The sequence below is a fragment of the Anabrus simplex genome, chromosome 2 (assembly GCF_040414725.1).
Source record: "Anabrus simplex isolate iqAnaSimp1 chromosome 2, ASM4041472v1, whole genome shotgun sequence".
In the NCBI taxonomy this organism is placed as follows: Eukaryota; Metazoa; Arthropoda; class Insecta; order Orthoptera; family Tettigoniidae; genus Anabrus; species Anabrus simplex.
In genome coordinates this window covers 96,435,435-96,455,571 of record NC_090266.1, presented here as the reverse complement: position 1 = coordinate 96,455,571, position 20,137 = coordinate 96,435,435, and the positions used below count along the sequence as shown (strand labels likewise).

The window sequence follows — 20,137 nt, the reverse complement described above, 5'->3', positions numbered from 1 at the left end:
CAGAAATCTATCGAAACATCTGCAAGGAAAGCAAAGGAGAATTCAAGCAAATTACGAACAGAATATAATATACAAGATTAATTCATTGTCAGTAAACAACATACAGTTGCAATCGATCACATAATACAATTATTGAAGCTTTTATGTACTGTAGATGAAAACACATTACCTTCTCAATCTATATCAACGATGAAAACTATGGTCTAAAAATTGAGACATTGGGTGATATTCAAGTCATATCCGTGGAAAAATATAGCCTGTATTGAAAACATGACAATTATATTTTTTGTTACTGAGCAAGTTCGCATGCTGCTTGGTTCGCGTGGATATACTAACATTGCATTTCGGAGTTGGAGTTATCGAAAGCTACCGTCGGTAGTGCTGTAAATGTTTACCGTGGCTTTTCACCCCTTAGTAAATGGCGGATCTCTACCACGGTCACCGGGCGAGTTGGCGTGCGGTTAGGGGCGCGCAGCAGTGACCTTACATCCGGGAGATAATGGATTCGAACCCCACTCTCAGCAGCCCTGAAGATGGTTTTCCGTGGTTTCCCGTGTTCACACCAGGCAGATGCTAGGGCTGTACCTCAAGTTCACAGTCGCTTCCTTCTTACTCCTAGCCCTTTTCTATCCCATTGTCGCCATAAGACTTATATGTGTAGGTGCAACGTAAAGCAAACTGTAAAAAAATAATCTCCCATGGTCACCGAGCGAGTTGGCCGTGTGGTAAGGGTCGTGTAGCTGTGAGCTTGCATTCGGGAGATGCCCTGGTGGTTTTGAATCTCACTGTCGGCAGTCATGAAGATGTGCTTCCCTGGTATCCTATTTTCACACCAGGCAAATGCTGGGGATGTACCTTACTTAAGATCACGGCAGCCACCTTGCCAATCCAAGCCCTTTACCACCCTTCCGACGCCGATAACCTTTGATGTGTTAGTGCGACGTTAAACCGCCAACAAAACGAATCTACCACAGTCACTACCTTCCCAGTCGTTCATCGTGAACCAGCCTATGGACTGATGACTCAAACTACAACAATAACAGTAAATAAAGCTTCCCAGTGTTATAGCCCAATTCTCGAAAGTCTTCAATGACTGCATCCATCCGTCTAGTTCTCGGTCCAACTCGTACTCTCTGACCCGCTGGATTTCCATTTTATATCTTTTTAGGTACTTCCGTATCACTCATCCGCGCAACATGCCCAACCCACCTCAGTCTGGCTGATTTCACTGTTCTTTTAATAGGTGTATCTTTATAAGTGGTGTACAGTTATTGATTAGACCTTCTCCTCCATTTTCCCCTTTCACAAATTGGGCCAGTGATTCTCTGAAGTGTTTTTCTCTTTCCTTGTTTTCGAAGGTATCCAGCTTTCCAGTATCTTTTGCTGTTAATGGCCAAGTTTCCGAGGCATACGTAAGCACAGGTTTTACAAGTGTTTTGTAGGTGCTTTATTTCCTTCACATTCTTGAATTCAGGATGGAGGAATACTTCCTTTTCTTCCTTAAGCTTGATTTCTTTAGTCTCCATGGCTCAAATCTCACGAAGTACTGCACATTCCGTGCCTTGTGATCTGAAACTTTTTAACACACATACCTACTATTCCAAGCTTGCTTTTTTCTGTAACTTTCTTAACACATTTCTATTGTTTCAGAATGCGAGTGGCGGCGCCAACAAGACGAATGGCGGGAACTCGGGCCAGCAGACGGCAGGTGGGGCAGCAAGCGTGGGGGCGGCCAAGCACCAGCAGCAGTCGCAACAACAGCAACAACAACAGCAGGACCCAAAGCCTGTGGAGTGCAACTTGTGCCATCGAAAATTTAAGAACACCCCTGCGCTGAACGGCCATATGCGTCTTCATGGCGGCTATTTCAAGAAGGTAAAGGAAGTTACACGAGTTCGATGTGTTGTGAGCATGAGTTGTTCTGTGTTCACCCCCTTTATTTTAATTCGTTTAACATTTTATTTCCATCCTTAATGAAAACTGCCATTATTTTCCTACCCATAAACTAAATCATTTTTATTTGGAAATATTATTTCAGTTCAGATTGCGTCTATACCCACAAGTTCTCATAAAATCAGCTCGAATTATAGGATTGGGAAACATTTAAATTCAGTAAAATCTGCCTTTCATGGAGGTTTCCGGTTTACAAAAGGTCGTGTTTTAAAACCTTAGGTTAGTTTTATTCTCTGAATTAATTTGCATGGTTGCAGTCTTTCCTAGTTTCTAGTGTCTTGTGTTCAGAAGGCAGTTTTTTTATTGTATCACAAAAATGCAGCAGGAAACTGAATTTAATTAATTAATACAGTTTTCAGTTTTATTCCACTCGTACTCCACTAATTATTTGCCAGCACAAACTGAGAATGCGCGTTGCAGGAGAGGTGGAAGGATTAAAGGTACATTATATACAGTCCAGTACCTGGTTCCAAAGATCTGCCAGCTGATTTGTGGAAGCTTAACGAAACTTCAGGAAACCGCGATTACCTGGCTACAGACTTTCTTAATGCCATAATTTACTCGGGTCAAATCCCTGCTGACTGGACATCGGGTGTAACAGTTCCTATATTTACGAACAAGGGGGCTCCGGCTTTATGTTCCAACTATGAACCAATTCGCCTCTTTGTGTCACACCCTGAAGATCTTCGAGCGAGTTCTTGACCGGCAGCTTCGCAGCACTGTCACTCCCGCGATCAACCAATGTGGATTCGTCGAACGTTCCAGCATTACAGATGCGATTGTTGCCGCACGTATGCTGCTAGAGAGACATCAGGAGAAGAGAAAACCATTACTTCTAGCTTTCTTCAATTTGGGAGAAGGCCTTCGACCGTGTCCCGCACCAACTTACATGGTACTCGCTGCGCGACCATTAAGTTCCAGAGCTCCTCATCAGCTGGATTTGACTGCTCTACTCAAATAGCACCAGCCGTGTTAGATGCTCAATCGGTACCTCTGATGACTTCTGTGTGAGTTTGGCGTCCGTCAGGGATTTACGCTGTCACCGCTCCTTTTCGTTCTCGTCATGGACACTATACCACGTGATTCGCATTGTGATGTCCCATGGACATTGCTATACGCTAATGATGTCATGCTTGCAGCTACAACTAGGGAAGAGTCCCAGCGAAGAGTAAAGATGTGGATTGATCGCCTTTCGCAGTTTGGGCTTCGTATTAACATTGCGAAAATAGAATATTTGGAAACAAGTCCGGCTGATGGTTCCATCAAAGTTAATGGTGTAGATCTTCACAAAGCTGGCTTGTTCAGATACGTGGGATCGTACCTGCAGGGTGAGGGTGGAACCAACGGTTATGTTAGAGCGCACGTCAGATCAACATGGTCAAAATGGAAGAAAATCATAGGTACTTTCCCTGACGCAAGAATGCCAATCCACCTGAAGTCAAAGATCTACCGAACTGTTGGACGTCCAGTGGCTTTAGATGGCACGGAATGCTGGCCCGCGAACAAAACCGACCAAAGTCTACTTAATGCAATCCAAATGCGCGTGGTTCGCTGGTTAATGGGTGTCTCCTTCCAGGATCACATCCGAAACGACATTCTCTTGCAGTAATTTGGCATCGCCCCCATTCAAGATAAAATGAGAGAAGGGCGACTACGATGGTTTGGCCACGTCTTACGGGCAGCACCTAGAACAGTTTCGAAAACATCCTATCATTTTGCTATCGATGGACAACGAGAACGTGGCCGCCCCAAACAACGATGGCAACAAGGACCTAAGAATCTGCGGCATGCCCAGGACCGAGCGAAGTGGCTATGGAAGATCCCAAAAATAGACCTTGCTCCTGCGGGGCAACACTAAGCTGATGATGATGGGTAGGATCCAGAACCTTCCGTGGTCTTCTGTAGCACAAAACAGTAAGAACTCTACCACGAATGCTATGGAACCTTCCAGGGTCCTGGAAAAAGGTAGACATGGAGGGTGGGGTTAATGGTTCCTAGAAGTCCGAGTACACCAGATCTCAAAAATAATGTCTAGCCTATCTTCATTACAGAATAAAAATTTATTCGATAGAGGTCGGTAGTTTCAACGTTTTCATCAGGTTGTTTTCCGGCTTCTCGACTGAATGGTCAGTGCAATGGCTTTCGGCCCTGATGGCCCCGGGTTCAATTCCCGGTCGGATTGGATATTTTAATCTTAAATCGTTAACTCCCTTGGCTCGGACCCTGGGTGTTTTTGCTGTTGCCAACATCCCTCCAATTCATAAGCCACACTCAACACTATCCTCTTCCAAAACAACACATAGTTTCCCATACACGGCAAATGCCGCCCACCCTTGCCGGAAGGTCTGCCTTACAAGGGCTGCACCAGGTTAGCAATAGCAACATGCAACATGGACTTACCAGTTTATGTACTTAAATGCTACCGAAAAATTGTGCCGTTCCCGCATTAGGGAGATATTAGTTTTAAAGCATTATGTAATATAAAGTCCCCCGTCCCGACATTTACTTTCCGTTAGTATACTGAACCCTTTAGGTCCTTATTGAGGGATACCTACCTTCCTTACCCATCAGCAAAGTTCATGAGATCTGTCTCTTGGGTCGTTTCGGGTTCTTCGTCACTTGCTGAGGTAAAGGTAGGGTTCATTAATTCTAATCTATCTACTGGAATGAAAGGTCTGTTTAAAAGATTCCTATTTATTCAGGAAATTCTGAAGCAATCTGTCACTGGTATCATAGAAGTCAACTGTATCCACTGGACACCACAATCATTTTTACATAATGGTCAGAACACTGGTGTGAGACTTCAACGTAATTGCCTGATGGGCATTCTTACTAGAAACCATTGTCTCAATTATTAATCATTTAAGAAAGGAAAGTCTGGAAATCCTTAAATTCGGCTTCCATGTGAGACCACATGTACCATCATAGTGATTCGTTATGGTCCAGCCCTCGTAACACGAATTCTGGACTCTGGTTATAATTAAGGCCGTCCAATCGGTGTGTGCCACACAGTGGTTCTACGGCATGGACCCTTAATTGAATCGATGTGACCTGCGTCTACGTCATGGACCGACATCTAATCTTCTAAGTTACTTTAAAGTCATTGTGGATGATGACCGCAAGGAAATGATGCTACAATGGCATATGGCCCTAATCTAAGTCACTGAGGTTGATGACCCCCTGACCATCCAAGTTTCTAGGCTGAAGGCTAAACATAATTAAGTTACATCGGTTGATGACCAAAGTTCCACTTTACTATCCCCAGCACATTCGCTGCTCAATCAATCAAAGTTCAATAATTACAACAACAGCAACAATGCTCACAAACTTTGTGGCAGAAAATCCATTTTCTTCGGATATGTCCCTTTTATCTTTACTTTATTTTTTAATATTCCCCAGACAACAAATTAAAATTTCCAGAATGCATCTCCAAGTTATTCGCTTGATTAAAGTTATTTCAAAATGCGGTTTCACTGAATTTAATAATTTAATAAATTTAAATGATTTATCGAAATGTTAAAGAACAGTAAATTTTATCTCCGCGGACTCTGGTTTCTTCACAACTTTCTACGCAGCTGTGATGTGAATTCAATATTGCGATGTTTATCTGGCTGGAAAAGAATTTGTTACATCATTCATGTCCAGCTATATATCTCATCTCGTGATATCACACTTTAAAATTCAATATAATCCTAACCGTTATTAACACTTGGATATCCTAATAATCTACGTACAAACCAAACAACTCGCCATATAATTACGATGTCATATCTCGTCATTACCATTATGAAATTTTGCATACCCCTCACAGACAAATCGATCATCACGACCATCGCTCTATATTTTGGACAACCCTGAAATTGGGTTACTCTGTTCCTTATACTCAAAGTTCATGGTTTCAAATGTTCATTACGTCCCCAATTACAGTATTTCACAATACTTAGATCATTACCGGCTATGAATTTTCAACTAAATCCAGCATTTTAACGTTTCCCTGGCCGAGAATACAGTCTCAATCTCGACTCCACTCCTATTCCCGTTATTATCCCCGCTGTCCGCTTAGGTCTCTCACCCCAAACTCGCTTGGCAGTTACAGGAACCACCTGGTTTATTCACAGATGACTGACTTCTCAAAATGCTCCCTTTAAACTCTGCCGACATGATTCAACAAATACGATATTCTAACCAACAAAATGCACAGATATGCTTCAAGATGCCCACACTAATTATACGCGTCGCCAATTATACCGCTATGGATTTCTATGAATTTCTTTCCATTCTCAACATTATAAAATATTCCTCGGGTTATCATATCCCGGCTTCAATGACAGGACTCTAACCTGATTCGCACATCTCATCTCAACTCATATAAAACACTCCTCGGGCTTCAGTGTCCCGGCTTCAATGACAGGTCCAACCTGACTCACAAAACTAACCTCTGTTTCCCAGCTCCACAATTATCATTGACAAAGAACTGGAATAAAATCCTCACTAGAAATTCCGACATCTAATATCGCACAATGCATTACTCATGAATAACTTCGCATAAATGATACCGTATTTAATAACTTGATTTTTACGAGAAATGACTGAAACATTCTACTAGATCTTTTTATTGTCAGTCAGACACAGTTTAAAATGGGCATAGAAAAAACGTTTCTCTCCGTGACCAAATTCATCTCCCTATGTCCTCACCCGACAGCGCGCTTCCTCTCGATTGAAAATGAGTAACCATGGATTATTATTATTAACGTCAAATTGCAGTCAGAAGAATTTTACATCGAATGAACATCTTACTTCGACATCACAAAATACAGGCAGTACACTCACACGGATGACGATCTACATTGGACGTGATATCACTTCAGAACCCTATTCAATAACTTTTTACAACATTATACGGCCCTCGCAAGACTTCAAAAATTTATCCAAGTGGGAAATAAAACAAATGACTCTTTTAGTCGTACTCTCACATTTACAAAACTTAGTAGGGCGACCACTGCGTCGTATATCCCCATTCAAATACACTTTAAGAAATCACGAGACGAGATATAAGAGGCAGTAAGATGGGAAGTCACCTACCTCATGTCTTCATGCCAGTATTCGTCTTAGGGCTCACCTGTGACCCTGGCATTTTATTTAGCCATCTATACATTCATGGCTGTACATCTCATTATGTTTCTTCAGGTTTCCTGGAATAAAGCATAAAAAAAAAGAAATACCCTTCACTTGTTTGCGGAGCGCACACGATGGATTATAATTATTCCCGCACACGAATTACTTAATCACATTAGAATATTTCAGTACTTTGACCGTCCTATCTGATACACTTATTTCTCTCAAGAAAACTATCTCCCCATGAAGTCAAGACTTAGCCGCAATGGCCAAAATCTGCAGTCGAACTCAGTCTACTTTCGTTGATTTGATTTCGCAGAGCAGCTCAACAGTTTCGTCCGCTTTGTATCACAAATGCCGGAGAAGGAAGCTTCGTCATGGCGTCCCTTTATATTTATAGCAGTTACCCCCTCTCTTCGGATCTCTCCCTTTGCCGCCAAGAAAATTCCTATAAATTTTCTGACTTACCTAAACTGCAATTTCAAGAGTTTTGAAAGTGACTACATGCTTGCTACATTTCTGGCGGTAGTGTTCATGGACATTTAAAATTTTTACGGGTTCGATTTGTGAGATGATTGACCTCCTTTGATAGGCACTATATTTTTTTGACTTGGCGTGGTCACGCCGTGTACACGCGCTTTGAAATAGTTCATAAAAATGACTTGAGATTCTTCCGCCGTCGACACGTGTGGTTGACGTCACGTACCCCAGAGCGTGGGACCGAAGGTAATCACCCCCTCGTCACGTGTCAAATCCATGCTATCAAGAATCCAACTTTTAATTATTTTGTTACATTATGCATAATGTTCTTAGGGCACAAAGGTCATGGGTTCAATACGTTTCCTGTATACTGTGGTTTATGCAGCTTTTACTGTACCATGGTACATCGATTTTCACACGGGTTATTTTTCACTTTTCCCTGCAGCAGATCTTTGAAAGCGTGTAATCTTCAATTGAAATAAAAAAAATTAATACTATTTCCATCTATTGCTTTTTGAAAAATACCCTTGTTTATAAATGTATTCTATAATAGATACTCCGAGAAATTTCAGAGTGTAGATATAGCTGTCCAGCCGTCCTCTGTAGCGCAGACACAGTACTTAGTCGTTGTCCTTTTGATCCCAAGATAGAGTGGGCTAAATGCTGACTGAAGTCGATGGGGTTTGAGGGTATTTAAATGTGGCATCCCCTACGGACTAAATTCTGGAAACCTTAAAAGTCTCGCAAAATCTATAACAATTCAACGAACATTGTCTGGGACTTACCTAAGAAAATTCTGTCATGACATTTGGCCAATGGTTACAAAACTACAATATCAATTCTAATTTTCAAAGCGTCTAAAATTTACCTTTGAAGCAATATTTCAACAAATTCAGAGCTTGATGAAAAATACAAAATTGTGTTTGAGAAAACCATCTTCTTGGAACAGTCGTGGGTCTGTATTGTCCTAATAGCACTTCTTATTGGTGTTTCCACTGTGTATAACAATAACTGGCTTCATGATCAACGACTGCGAACGTAATAAAGAGTCACGATCAGCAAGGAATGAGAATTAAGCTGACTTAAGATGTAAATTCACTCAAAAACAAGAGTTCACCATATGTTCCTCACATTTCATATTTTATCAGACTTAATTTTTATTATAGTCGTGCCGATGACCTAGATGTTTAGATACACACCCTGTGGATACCCCACAACAAACTTTATAGATTCAGTTCCTTCTGAGAACTCTCGACTTGCATTCGGGAGAGAGTGGGTTCGAACCCCACTGTCGGCAGCCCTGAAGATAGTTTTTCGTGGTTTCCCATTTTCACACCAGAAAAATGCTGGGGCTGTTCTTTAATTAAGGCCACGGCTGCTTCCTTCCAGTTCGCAGCCCTTCCCCATCCCACCGTCGCCATAAGACCTATCTGTGTTGGTGTGACGTAAAACCAATTGTAAATATATATATTGTATCTTTATGTTTCCTTATATATAAATGATCTGGAATTACAGATAAGGCTATTTGGGGATCATGTTATACAGGAGTGTGAGCGTCTGCAGGGCGACTTAAACAATGTTGTGAGATGGACAGTGGACAATGATATGATATTAAATGGGATGAAAAGTCGGGTTGTACGTTTCACCAAGGTGAAAAGTTCTCTCAGTTTTAATTACTGCGTTGATGGGGGTGATGGTACCTCATGGGGAAAAACTGTAAATACCTAGGTGTTAATATAAGGAATGATCTTCATTGGGGTAATCATATTGACGAGGTTGTTAAGAAATATTACAGATCTATTCTCGTTCTTTTGAAAATATTTAGGTGTAGTAGTAAGGATGTAAGAGCCTCAGTGGCTCAGACGGCAGCGCGTCGGCCTCTCACCGCTGGATACCGTGGTTCAAAACCCGGTCACTCCATGTGAGATTTGTGCTGGACAAAGCGGAGGCGGGACAGGTTTTTCTCCGGGTACTCCGGTTTTCCCTGTCATCTTTCATTCCAGCAACAATCTCCATTCTCATTTCATGGCATCTATGTAATAAAACACTTTGGGAGTGGCGACCCCATCGTACTACATCCCTGACCCGCTCAAAGACTGGAAAACAGGTTGTAGGTTTTCATTTTCAGTAAGGATGTAAAGGAGAGGGCGTATAAGTCTCTGGCAAGACCCCATTTAGAGTAAGATGGTTCCAGTGTATAGGACCAACACCAGGACGAGAACTGGAGAAAATCGAAAGGAAAGCAGCACGATATTTTCTGGGAGATTCCCGACAAAGGAGTAGTGTAACGAAAATGTTGAAAACTTTGGGCTGGGAAGACTTGGGAGTAAGGAGACGAGATGTTCGATTGTGTGGCATGTTTCGAGCTGTCACTGGAGAGTTTGCGTGGAATGACTTCAGTAGACGAATAAGCTTGAGCGGAGCTTTCAAAGGTTGGAAAGATCACAATATGAAGATAAAGTTGGAATTCAAGAGGAAAATTCGGGGCAAATATTCATTTATAGGAGGACGAGTAAGAGACTAGAATAAATTATCAAGGGAAATGTTCGATAAATGTCCAATTTCTTTGAAAACGTTTAGGGAAAGGCTGGGTAAAGAATTGACAGGGAATCTGACACATGGCGACAGCCCTAAATGCAGATCACTGAGGATTGATTGATTTGATTGATTGATTGATTTGATTGATTGATTGATTGATTGATTGATTGATTGATTGATTGATTGATTGATTGATTGATTGATTGATTGATTGACCAATTGTGCGGATCTTGGTCTAAATAAAGAGAAGTCTGTTGACTAAATGCAAGATGTTATTTATTTTCCTAATAGTATTAGAGTGTTCGGATTGTAGCTTCAGCTAATATATGTATGTTTTGAAATATTTTGAGGAAGGATGTGTATTCGATACGGAGAAGACGAAATTAACTCAAGTATTGCCATTGGCAGTGTGGACCGTTAATTGTTAGGGGACACGGACAGATGCTGGGATCAGTACCGGTTTTTACATCCTTCGTTTCAAGATCCTCCCTAGAACTTGAGAGAAGGGTTTGTTCCCCACTCTCACGAAGTACTCTCTCTTCATGACTAAGTAGAAGTCCTTGATCAGAGTATCAAAATAATTAAGAGTATTTTCCAGTGCCACTATTATGATAATAATTAATTTCGTGTGGCTATTGCTAGCTGGGTGCAGCCCTTGTAAGGCAGAACCTCCGACGAGGGTGGGCGGTATCTGCCGTGTATAGGAAACTGCGTGTGGTGGATAGTTTCATGTGTGGTGTATGAGTTGCAGGGATATTGGGGACAGCACACACACCCAGTCCCAGGGGAATTTACCACATAACAATTTAATTGTAAAAAGCAAATCAAAACAGTTTGCTTTACGTCACACCGACACAGATAGGTTTTATGGCGACGATGGAATAGGAAAGGGCTGAGAGTGTGAACGAAGCGACCGTGACCTTAAAATACAGCCCCAGCATTTACCTGGTGTGAAAATGGAAAAATTACGGAAAACAATCTTCAGGACTGCCGACAGTGGGGTTTGAACCCACTATCTCTCGAATGCAAACTGATAGCTACGTGACCCAAACCGCGCAACCACTTTCTCGGTAATACACACTTTCATACAGATTCCACAATGATACGGATTATCATTGCATCCATCTCTTGGCACAGGCCAGAGTAAAGTGTAGCTTTCACCGAAGTCCCAGTCAACATCCATGGCTGTGACAATATGGAAGTTGCTGGGGTATGGGTGGTGCTGAGTAATGACATTCAGAGCATGACTAGTGCATCTGAGTGTTATGAAAGGTGCTGCTCATATGGTCAGTCGTGCTGCAATAGTACTTTCTGACCCAGTGAGGAAAGAAGTGGCAAACTACCTCACTCCTCATCTTGCCTAGTACGCCTCATTTTGGTGCTGCCATTGGTTTTTGGGGTTTCCTTATAACCGCATAACCTTTCGTGGTGCTATTTGAGGATCCAACCAGCCTCTGGGCTGATAACCTAACAGACAGACGGATTATTAGAAAGAAAACAATTCAAACACACTAAACATGCAATGTTGTCTACTGTGATCTCTCGAGTTCCTTGAATATAACAAAGAAAACAGAAATTTTCGCTAAACGTTTTTCACAATTGCTTGAGTTAGTGATGGCAAATATAACAATTATCACATACGTACTTCACTCTATATCCACGTTTCCTCACATGGATAAAATTAGCATTTAATTTTTTGATTTACCTTTTTGTTTGTTTACAATTTACCTTACGTCACGCCGACACAGATAGGTTTGATGGCGACGTTGGGGAAGGAAAGGGCTAGAAGTAGGAAGGAATCAACCGTGGCCTTGATTGGGGTTCGAACCTGTGTTATACTTAAACGATTGAGATCATGCATGTTTTATGTATAAGAGCGAGTCTAATGAAAGTGATCCTACACTCCGCTAGTTTAAATGATTTTTGCCACGAACTTACTACGCTGGCGTAGCAGGGGGAGAGGTGATACTCCCACGTGGCGCGTCCCAGGTGCTGGATAGGGGTTCCTAACCGGCTTGCCGGCGGACTTGAGGGAAATAAAATACCTCTCGCGAAGAATACACCCAAGGTATCCCCTGCCTGTCGTAAGAGGTGACTAAAAGAGGCGACCAAGGGATGATTGACCGAGCTCGATAGCTGCAGTCGCTTAAGTGCGGCCAGTATCCAGTATTCGGGAGATAGTAGGTTCGAACCCCACTGTCGGCAGCCCTGAAAATGGTTTTCCGTGGTTTCCCATTTTCACACCAGGCAGATGCTGGGGCTGTACCTTAATTAAGGCCACGGCCGCTTCCTTCCCACTCCTAGCCCTTCCCTGTCCCATCGTCGCCATAAGACCTATCTGTGTCGGTGCGACGTAAAGCAAGTAGCAAAAAAAAAGGATGATTGAATTAGAACCATGAAACTACTTGTGATTAGTACTACCAGGCGGGGAACGCCATGGGTCGCTTTTACTTGCGCGTAGTACCACTATGTTATGTACGAAATAGCTTTGTGATTAGTAGCAAAAGAGTACGGTGCCGGCTTTTACAGTGCCTGTGATTAGTACCCACTATACAGTATGAGGAACACCACGGGATAGCGCGAGTCCCTGTGGTTAGTACACTTATGTGGTGAACACCATAGGTTTGCGTTGCCTGTAAATGGCGCCGCAATGTGCGAAACACCATAGGTCTGTATTACATGTGTAAATTTCACCTGTGAGTAGTATCATACTGTGTGGAATACCGCGAGTCTATGCTACTTTTGATTAGTACCGCACAATGACAAATACCATGCTTCTACTTTCCTAACGATAAGTACCATTATGAGGGGCTGATGACTTGGATTTTGCACCCCTTTGGACTAAAAGCTTCATCGATTCAGTATTATGCTATCGACGCAGTCTCTTGGTCAGTAATACTATTATTTCACTTCAGTTTCTGTGAATGCAAGACATTGCGGGTCGGATCCACTGATTGTTTTAAATTCATATTCATCCATTCATTCTTCGTCCTCACGTTTTGAATGCTGGTCAGTGGAGGATTTTCGACTTTTACCTCGTAATTTGTCATTCCATTTCGTCTCATGTCATACAATTAGGGTGCTATGACCTAGATGTTAGGCCCATTTAAGCAACAAGCATCATCATCATTATCATCACAAAAATAGTTTTTGTCCAGTGATGCGACAAGCTATGTGAATTATGTTAACACCCCTTCGCCTGCAGCGTCTCCAGAGCACGCTTGTGTATAAGCATCGGTCCGAATCGTAATGGAGACTGCCGGAGTTGTACCATAACACAGCATGTATCGTCGCATGTATAAAATATACGAATATTATATGACTTTGGCCACTGTGAGCTCGTGCTATAAACTTTTTCAAGAAGGAAGTGCCAACTACAGAGACGATAATTCTCAACATCTGTACTATCCCCTGCTCTGTGCACGGCGGACTTGCAAAGTTCTGGATAAGGAAATGAAACTTGAGAAAAGGCACCACACTCTCTGTTATATGTTGTAATATCAGGAGGAAGGTAATGGGTTTCTGTATGGTTTCCGGACATTTTCGGTCACGGGTATTTACGGTCACTCCAAAATCACGGATATCTGCAGTTACTCAGATGTGTTTGTGCCCGGGTTGTATCGGCCGAGGTGTGAGAGTTACCTGCCTCCGGAGAAGTGCGGTCACCACTCTACTGTAGTCGACCTCGAGTTTGCAGGTTGTTTATAAAACAGCGAACATACAGTAACACCAGCATTTTCCTCGTTTCTTTTCACGTTAGATCATGTAGGTTTGTAATACATGTAATTTATATTTAAATATTTTTTATCGCAAGTGGTACGCAAAGTGTGTCCATTTCTAAACATTTTTAGCCATGGGTCAAATTTAAGACATTGTTTCTCGAAAACTCGTCATGATATTGAAAACATAAAATTTTGCAATATATGAAAAAGTATAAAATATTCCAATGTATATTGTATTAAAAGTTGGATTCGATCAGATGTGAAGTATTTCTTCACCTCTTGTCCTCAGTCGTCCTTTACACTTTTTCTCCTTCAGACACACCAAGGTGACAATGCCATATTGAATATCAGTATACTTTCTGTACTCATAACCATTGCAATGTGCACAACGATTGTCAACCTTATGTTAATTTTAAGGACACTTCCTCTAAAGCATTACTTTGTCAATTTATATATTTTTCATCTAAACAGTGTTATGTGGCTGAAGATGTTGATAATATACGAAACATGTACCACTTTTGACCATTAAAAATTGCCTTAAGCAATCATTGTATCGACTAGGTGGAAAATAAATAAATACTTAATTGTGAATTTACACAACAATAAATACTTACACAATGAAGTTTCGATATAGAATGATGTTTGTCGCTGAAGGTATCAGTCTCTAAATAATGCGCGAATAAAGTTGTTCTCGAAGCGAGCGAGCAGAAGCCCATGCAGGTTGACGAGGATACTCGGAGATGAGCTAATGAGGCCCAACCCGTGCTGGAGTGACCGCAAATCTCCTGTGACTGGAGTGGGCACAGTAACCGCAACTGTCCGGTGACCGCAAATCCCCTTGGCCGGAAATCGGTGGCATCATTCAGAACCAGGGACATGACATCAAAGTGTGTAATGGAAACGTTCGGGGTCGCCCTCCACCCGCCTCCCTTCCCACCAGAAAGAAAGGCCAAGGCCATCATGTCTGCGAGGAAGGTGTTAATGTCGTTTTGTTTTGGTACACTATACAGGAACCCTTATTTCACTGAATTCGCCGAACATAGGCGAATTATCACGGGAAGATTTTGTGCAACGCTGCCACGTTTTTGCCATATATTCAGGAACGATTGACGTGGTGCATATCTCCGGGGGTAATCTTGTTGCAGGAAAATGGTAAGTTCTGTACAATATAGTTGGCTAGTGTCGCTGTCAGCTGTCTCGATGCCTCTACACAACAACGCTTCAATGTTTCGAAGCAGCGAGATGGCTTCGAGTTTCGGACGCGTAAACAGAAACTCCAGGTCGTTTCTTACATGTCAGCTACATCGATGCTTCGAAAGAGTGACGGGGCTTTATTCATTATCTGGCCTCAATAAAAACACTCCGCGTGACATTGCCATGAAGATGAGCCGACACTCGTTTAATAGACGCTTCATATTCCGAACTGAGAGTCAAGTTACTAAAAGAACAATGTACTCCGCAATGTAAGGTCTTTGTTTTACACAGAAAAATGACATTGTTCTCAAAGCATGGCCATACTAGAACAAAAAGACGCTTCCGTTTGTCAAGTGTAAACGTTTCGAAAATTATGTTTTTAAACTTCAATTTGAAGTAAATTTTTAAACTGGATTAGGCCAAGTCTGTTGTTACTGTACATAATGCCTCTCCAATGGATTTCTGTGCCTTTGGTCACCTGAAAAGAGGGCTTTCTTCTAGACATCACATCACTATTGAATGTCTTTTGGAAGTGTGCAAAGAGGCATGAGACAATGTTCTTCTTCCTGTACTCCGTCGAAGTCTTATTATTTTGTTTTTTGCTATTTGCTTTACGTCGCGCCGACACAGATACTGTATGTCTTATGGCGACGATAGGATAGGAAAGGCCTAGGAATGGGAAGGAAGCGGCCGTGGCCTTAATTAAGATACAGCCCCAGCATTTGCCTGGTGTGAAAATAGGAAACCACGGAAACCCATTTTCAGGGCTGCCGACAGTGGGATTCGAACCTACTGTCTCCCATAGGTGTAATTAAACGGGCTAGGAACGGGAAGGAAGCGGCCGTTCGGTAACGATAGAGTAGTATTACACATAATGTTAAAAATGTGACATTTTTGTACATATCTAGGTAATTATTCAAAAAAATTAAAAATTGTGTCAGCTCGTTTCATTTTCAGTCTATAGTAAAATAATTGGCGAAATCCTTCTCGTATAGAATCTATTTCAATTGCTAAAGTTGGCTTTAAAATTCCTTAAAATTAGGATTGTATGCCTCTGTGGTGTAGTGATTGGTGTGATAAGGTACCATCTCCAGAGGCCCGGGTTCGATTCCCGCCTCTGCCACGAAATTTGAAATATGATTCGAGGGCTGGAACGGGATCCACTGAACCTCGGGTGGTCAACTGAGTTTGGGATTCGATTCCCACCTCAACCATCCTCGAAGTAGTTTTCCGTGGTTTCCCACTTCTCCTCCAGGCAAATGCCGGGATGGTACCTAATTCAAGGCCAAGGCCGCATCCTTCCCTCTTCTTTGTCTATCCCTTCCAATCTTCCCATCCCCCCACAAGGCCCCTGTTCAGCATAACAGGTGAGGCTGCCTGGCGGAGGCACTGGTCCTCCTTCCCAGTTTCATTTCCCGATCCAAAGTCCCACGCTCCAGGACACTGCCCTTGAGTGGATAGAGGTGGGATCTCTCGCCGAGTCTGAGTGGGAAACCCTAACCCTGGAGGGTAAACAGATTAAGAAAGAAAGAAAGATTAGGATTTCTAACCCTTTGCCTGTGAAACACAGAGTGCCTCAACTGCAAACGACAGTACTAGTCCTTTCTCCGAATCTGTGATGGTTAGGTGCCTCTCATTGGTCAGAGTTTCCAACAAACTCCACGCAGTCTTGAAACGAAATCTATTTGCTTACAAGATAATTAGTGGCGAAACAGAAGAGCCCCCGGGAGATATTCCACCCAGCTAGTTTTATCTTTTAAAATATGCACCAGTGACTTCCTGCGATATTGACCGGTCCTTCTCGGTCTACAAGAGAATTTTATCGGATCAACGCGAAAAAATCACAATGGATAACAAGGAGAAGTACTTGGTGACAGACTTTTTTTTTTTTTGCTAGGGGCTTTACGTCGCACCGACACAGATAGGTCTTATGGCGACGATGGGAGAGGAAAGGCCTAGGAGTTGGAAGGAAGCGGCCATGGCCTTAATTAAGGTACAGCCCCAGCATTTGCCTGGTGTGAAAATGGGAAACCACGGAAAACCATCTTCAGGGCTGCCGATAGTGGGATTCGAACCTACTATCTCCCGGATGCAAGCTCACAGCCGCGCGCCTCTACGCGCACGGCCAACTCGCCCGGTGGTGACAGACTGTGCAACGCAACAATGAAAATCCACAGCCTGTTTCTAAGCCATTCGACCGGGTCGGGAATGGAATGGATGAAGCCCCCATCTAGCGGTAGGGATAGGAATTGTGCCGGCTGCCGAAACCTGTCGCACTCTTCTGGGGCAATGATTAATGAATGACAGATGAAATGAAATGATACTGCAATTGGCTTTAAGTCGCACTGACACAGATAGGTCTTATGGCGACGAAGGGAGAGGAAAGGCCTAGGATTGGGAAAGAAGCGGCCGTGGCCTTAATTAACGTACAGTCCCCGCATTTGCCTGGTGTGAAAATGGGAAAACACGGCAAACCATCTTCAGGGCTACCGACATTGGGGTTCGAACCCACTATCTCCCGGATGCAAGCTCACAGGAAATGATATTGGAGAGTGTTGCTGGAATGAATTATGTCAGGGAAAATAGGAGTTCCCGGAGAAAAACCTGTTCCACTTCCGCACAAATCTCACATGGAGTGACCGGGATTTGACCACGGAATCCAGCGGTAAGAAGCCGGCGCGCTGCCGCCTGAGCCACGGAAACTTCCAACACAACAATACATTATGTAAAGTACTCCGTGAAATACAGTGCATAACATTAAAAATAATGTATTTTGCTTATGCCTTTAATTGTAGTAATTAGCCGAATACTGTCAGAATTAGAAAACAGTAGACTACATAAATTATCGTCCGACTCATTGGCTGAATGGTCAGCATTGAGGCCTTCGGTTCAGAGGTCCCCGGGTTCGATTCCCGGTCGTGCCGGGATTTTAATCGCCTCTAATTAATTCTTCTGGCTCGGGGATTGTATGTTTGTGTTTGTTACAACACTGTCCTCCTCATATTCACACAGCACACTACACTACTAACCACCACAGAAACACGCAATACTGATTACATCCCTCCATTTAGGGTTGGCGTCAGGAAGGGCATCCGGCCGTAAAACATGACCAAATCCACATGTGCGTCACAGTTCGCACCCGCGACCCCACAGGTGTAGGAAAAGCGGTAGAAAGGAAGAAGAAAACTATATAAATTTTCGAAAGCAAAGACGATGATTTTGACATAAAATATGGAGGTATTTAGAACAATTTCATTGCCTCACGTCATAACCATAAGTAATAGTTAAAGGAATATACAAACATTTTGTAAATTTAGTGCGTTAATACTATAGTAATACTGTTCCGCATTTTTCTTTCTTTCCTTCTTTCTTTCTTAATCCGTTTACCATCCAGGGATCGTTTTTCCCTCGGATCAGCGAGGGATCCCACTTCTACTGGCTCGAGGACAGTGTCCTGGAAAGTGGGAGTTTGGGTCTGGAGGATAAAACTGGGGAGGAGGACCAATACCTCGCCCACGCTACCTCGCTTGCTATGCTGAACAGGGGTCTTACGAGAGGATGGGAAGATTGGAAGGGAGAGACAAGGAAGAGGGAAAGAAGCGGCCGTGGCCATAAGTTAGGTACCATCCCACCATCTGCAAGGCAGAGAAGTGGGAAACCACGGAAAACCACTTCGAGGATAGTTGATGTGGGAATCGAACCTCCCTCTACTCATTTGACCTCCCGAGGTTGAGCAGACCCCGTTCCAGCCCTCATACCATTTTTCAAATTTCGTGATAGAGCCGGGAATCGAACCCGGGCCCCCGGGGGTGGCAACCTATTTTATAAATATTAAATATTTCAATGATATTTACTACAATTTGATATTACATAAAAATACGGACCCTGCTCATTATAAGTTATTTAATACGTTTCACACCTCTTACGGTATTCCAAAGGATGTTCAGAACTCGTCTGAAACGGCATTACGTCACTCACACCTGTTGATTCTGGATGAAAACTGAGAGTTAAGTGATTGGTTCCTATTCACATTTCAAGTGTTCTGATCCCATTTGTCACGACCTGTGATTGTTAGACGGCATTTCTCGTACAAACTGTATACAGTAAACTCTCGATTATTCGCGGGGTAATCGGAAATGAAAACCACGAACAATTGAAAAACGTGGATTAACCGTAAATGAACAGAAAATAATGTTTGAGAAGGCATTTTCTGCATTAAACTTCTATAAACTTAAACCATTTGATTTTAAAACACATTTATACAATCAGTTTTAATTCAAAGAAAGTTTTTCCAGACTGTGTGACTCGCACGGTTGAGGCGCTGGCGTTCTGAACCGAGCTTGGCAGGTTTTTTTTTTTTTTTTTGCTAGGGGCTTTACGTCGCACCGACACAGATAGGTCTTATGGCGACGATGGGATAGGAAAGGCCTAGGAGTTGGAAGGAAGCGGCCATGGCCTTAATTAAGGTACAGCCCCAGCATTTGCCTGGTGTGAAAATGGGAAACCACGGAAAACCATCTTCAGGGCTGCCGATAGTGGGATTCGAACCTACAATCTCCCGGATGCAAGCTCACAGCCGCGCGCCTCTCCGCGCACGGCCAACTCGCCCGGTATTGGCAGGTTTGATCCTGGCTCAGTCCGATTTTATTTGAAGGTGCTCAGATAAGTCAGCCACGTGTCGGTATATTTATTGGCACGTAAAGTAACTCCTGCGGAACTAAATTCCAACATCTTGGCATCTCCGAAAACCTAAAAAAGTAGTTAGTTGACGTAAAATAATATTATTTTCAAATTTACAGTAGGCTTACACAACTTACGTTCGTCTAACGTATGCACAGTACTCAGTGTATCACACGATCACTTAATATCATTATGCTGTAGATGAAAAGTATTGTTGTATTGATTTCTGCTTCATTGAAGTGCCTTGTTTCTTACGTATGCCACTACGAAATTTCCGCAGAACCAGCTTGTCGGCCAGGGGAATATCATCTTATTATTCCACGTAGTCCATCAACCCTTCTGCCCACTGAAGTGCAACTTCATGGCCCCATTGAATTAATGTACAGGTCCAGCATTTGCCTGGTGTGAAGAAGGGAAACCACAGAAAACCACCTTCAGAGCTGCCGACAGTGAGG

General features: G+C 42.8%; 1 protein-coding gene across 1 annotated transcript in view; it reads left to right on the top strand.

Moving 5' to 3' along the window:
- The first annotated feature begins 698 nt into the window (after positions 1-698).
- The window catches only part of LOC136863454 (serine-rich adhesin for platelets), a 253,575-nt gene continuing 234,136 nt past the window's right edge, over positions 699-20,137 (top strand). The window contains exons 1-2 of the mRNA XM_067139861.2: positions 699-725; positions 1,651-1,875. Coding sequence (XP_066995962.2) covers positions 699-725; positions 1,651-1,875 — 252 coding nt within the window. The remainder of the gene's footprint in view (positions 726-1,650; positions 1,876-20,137) is intronic.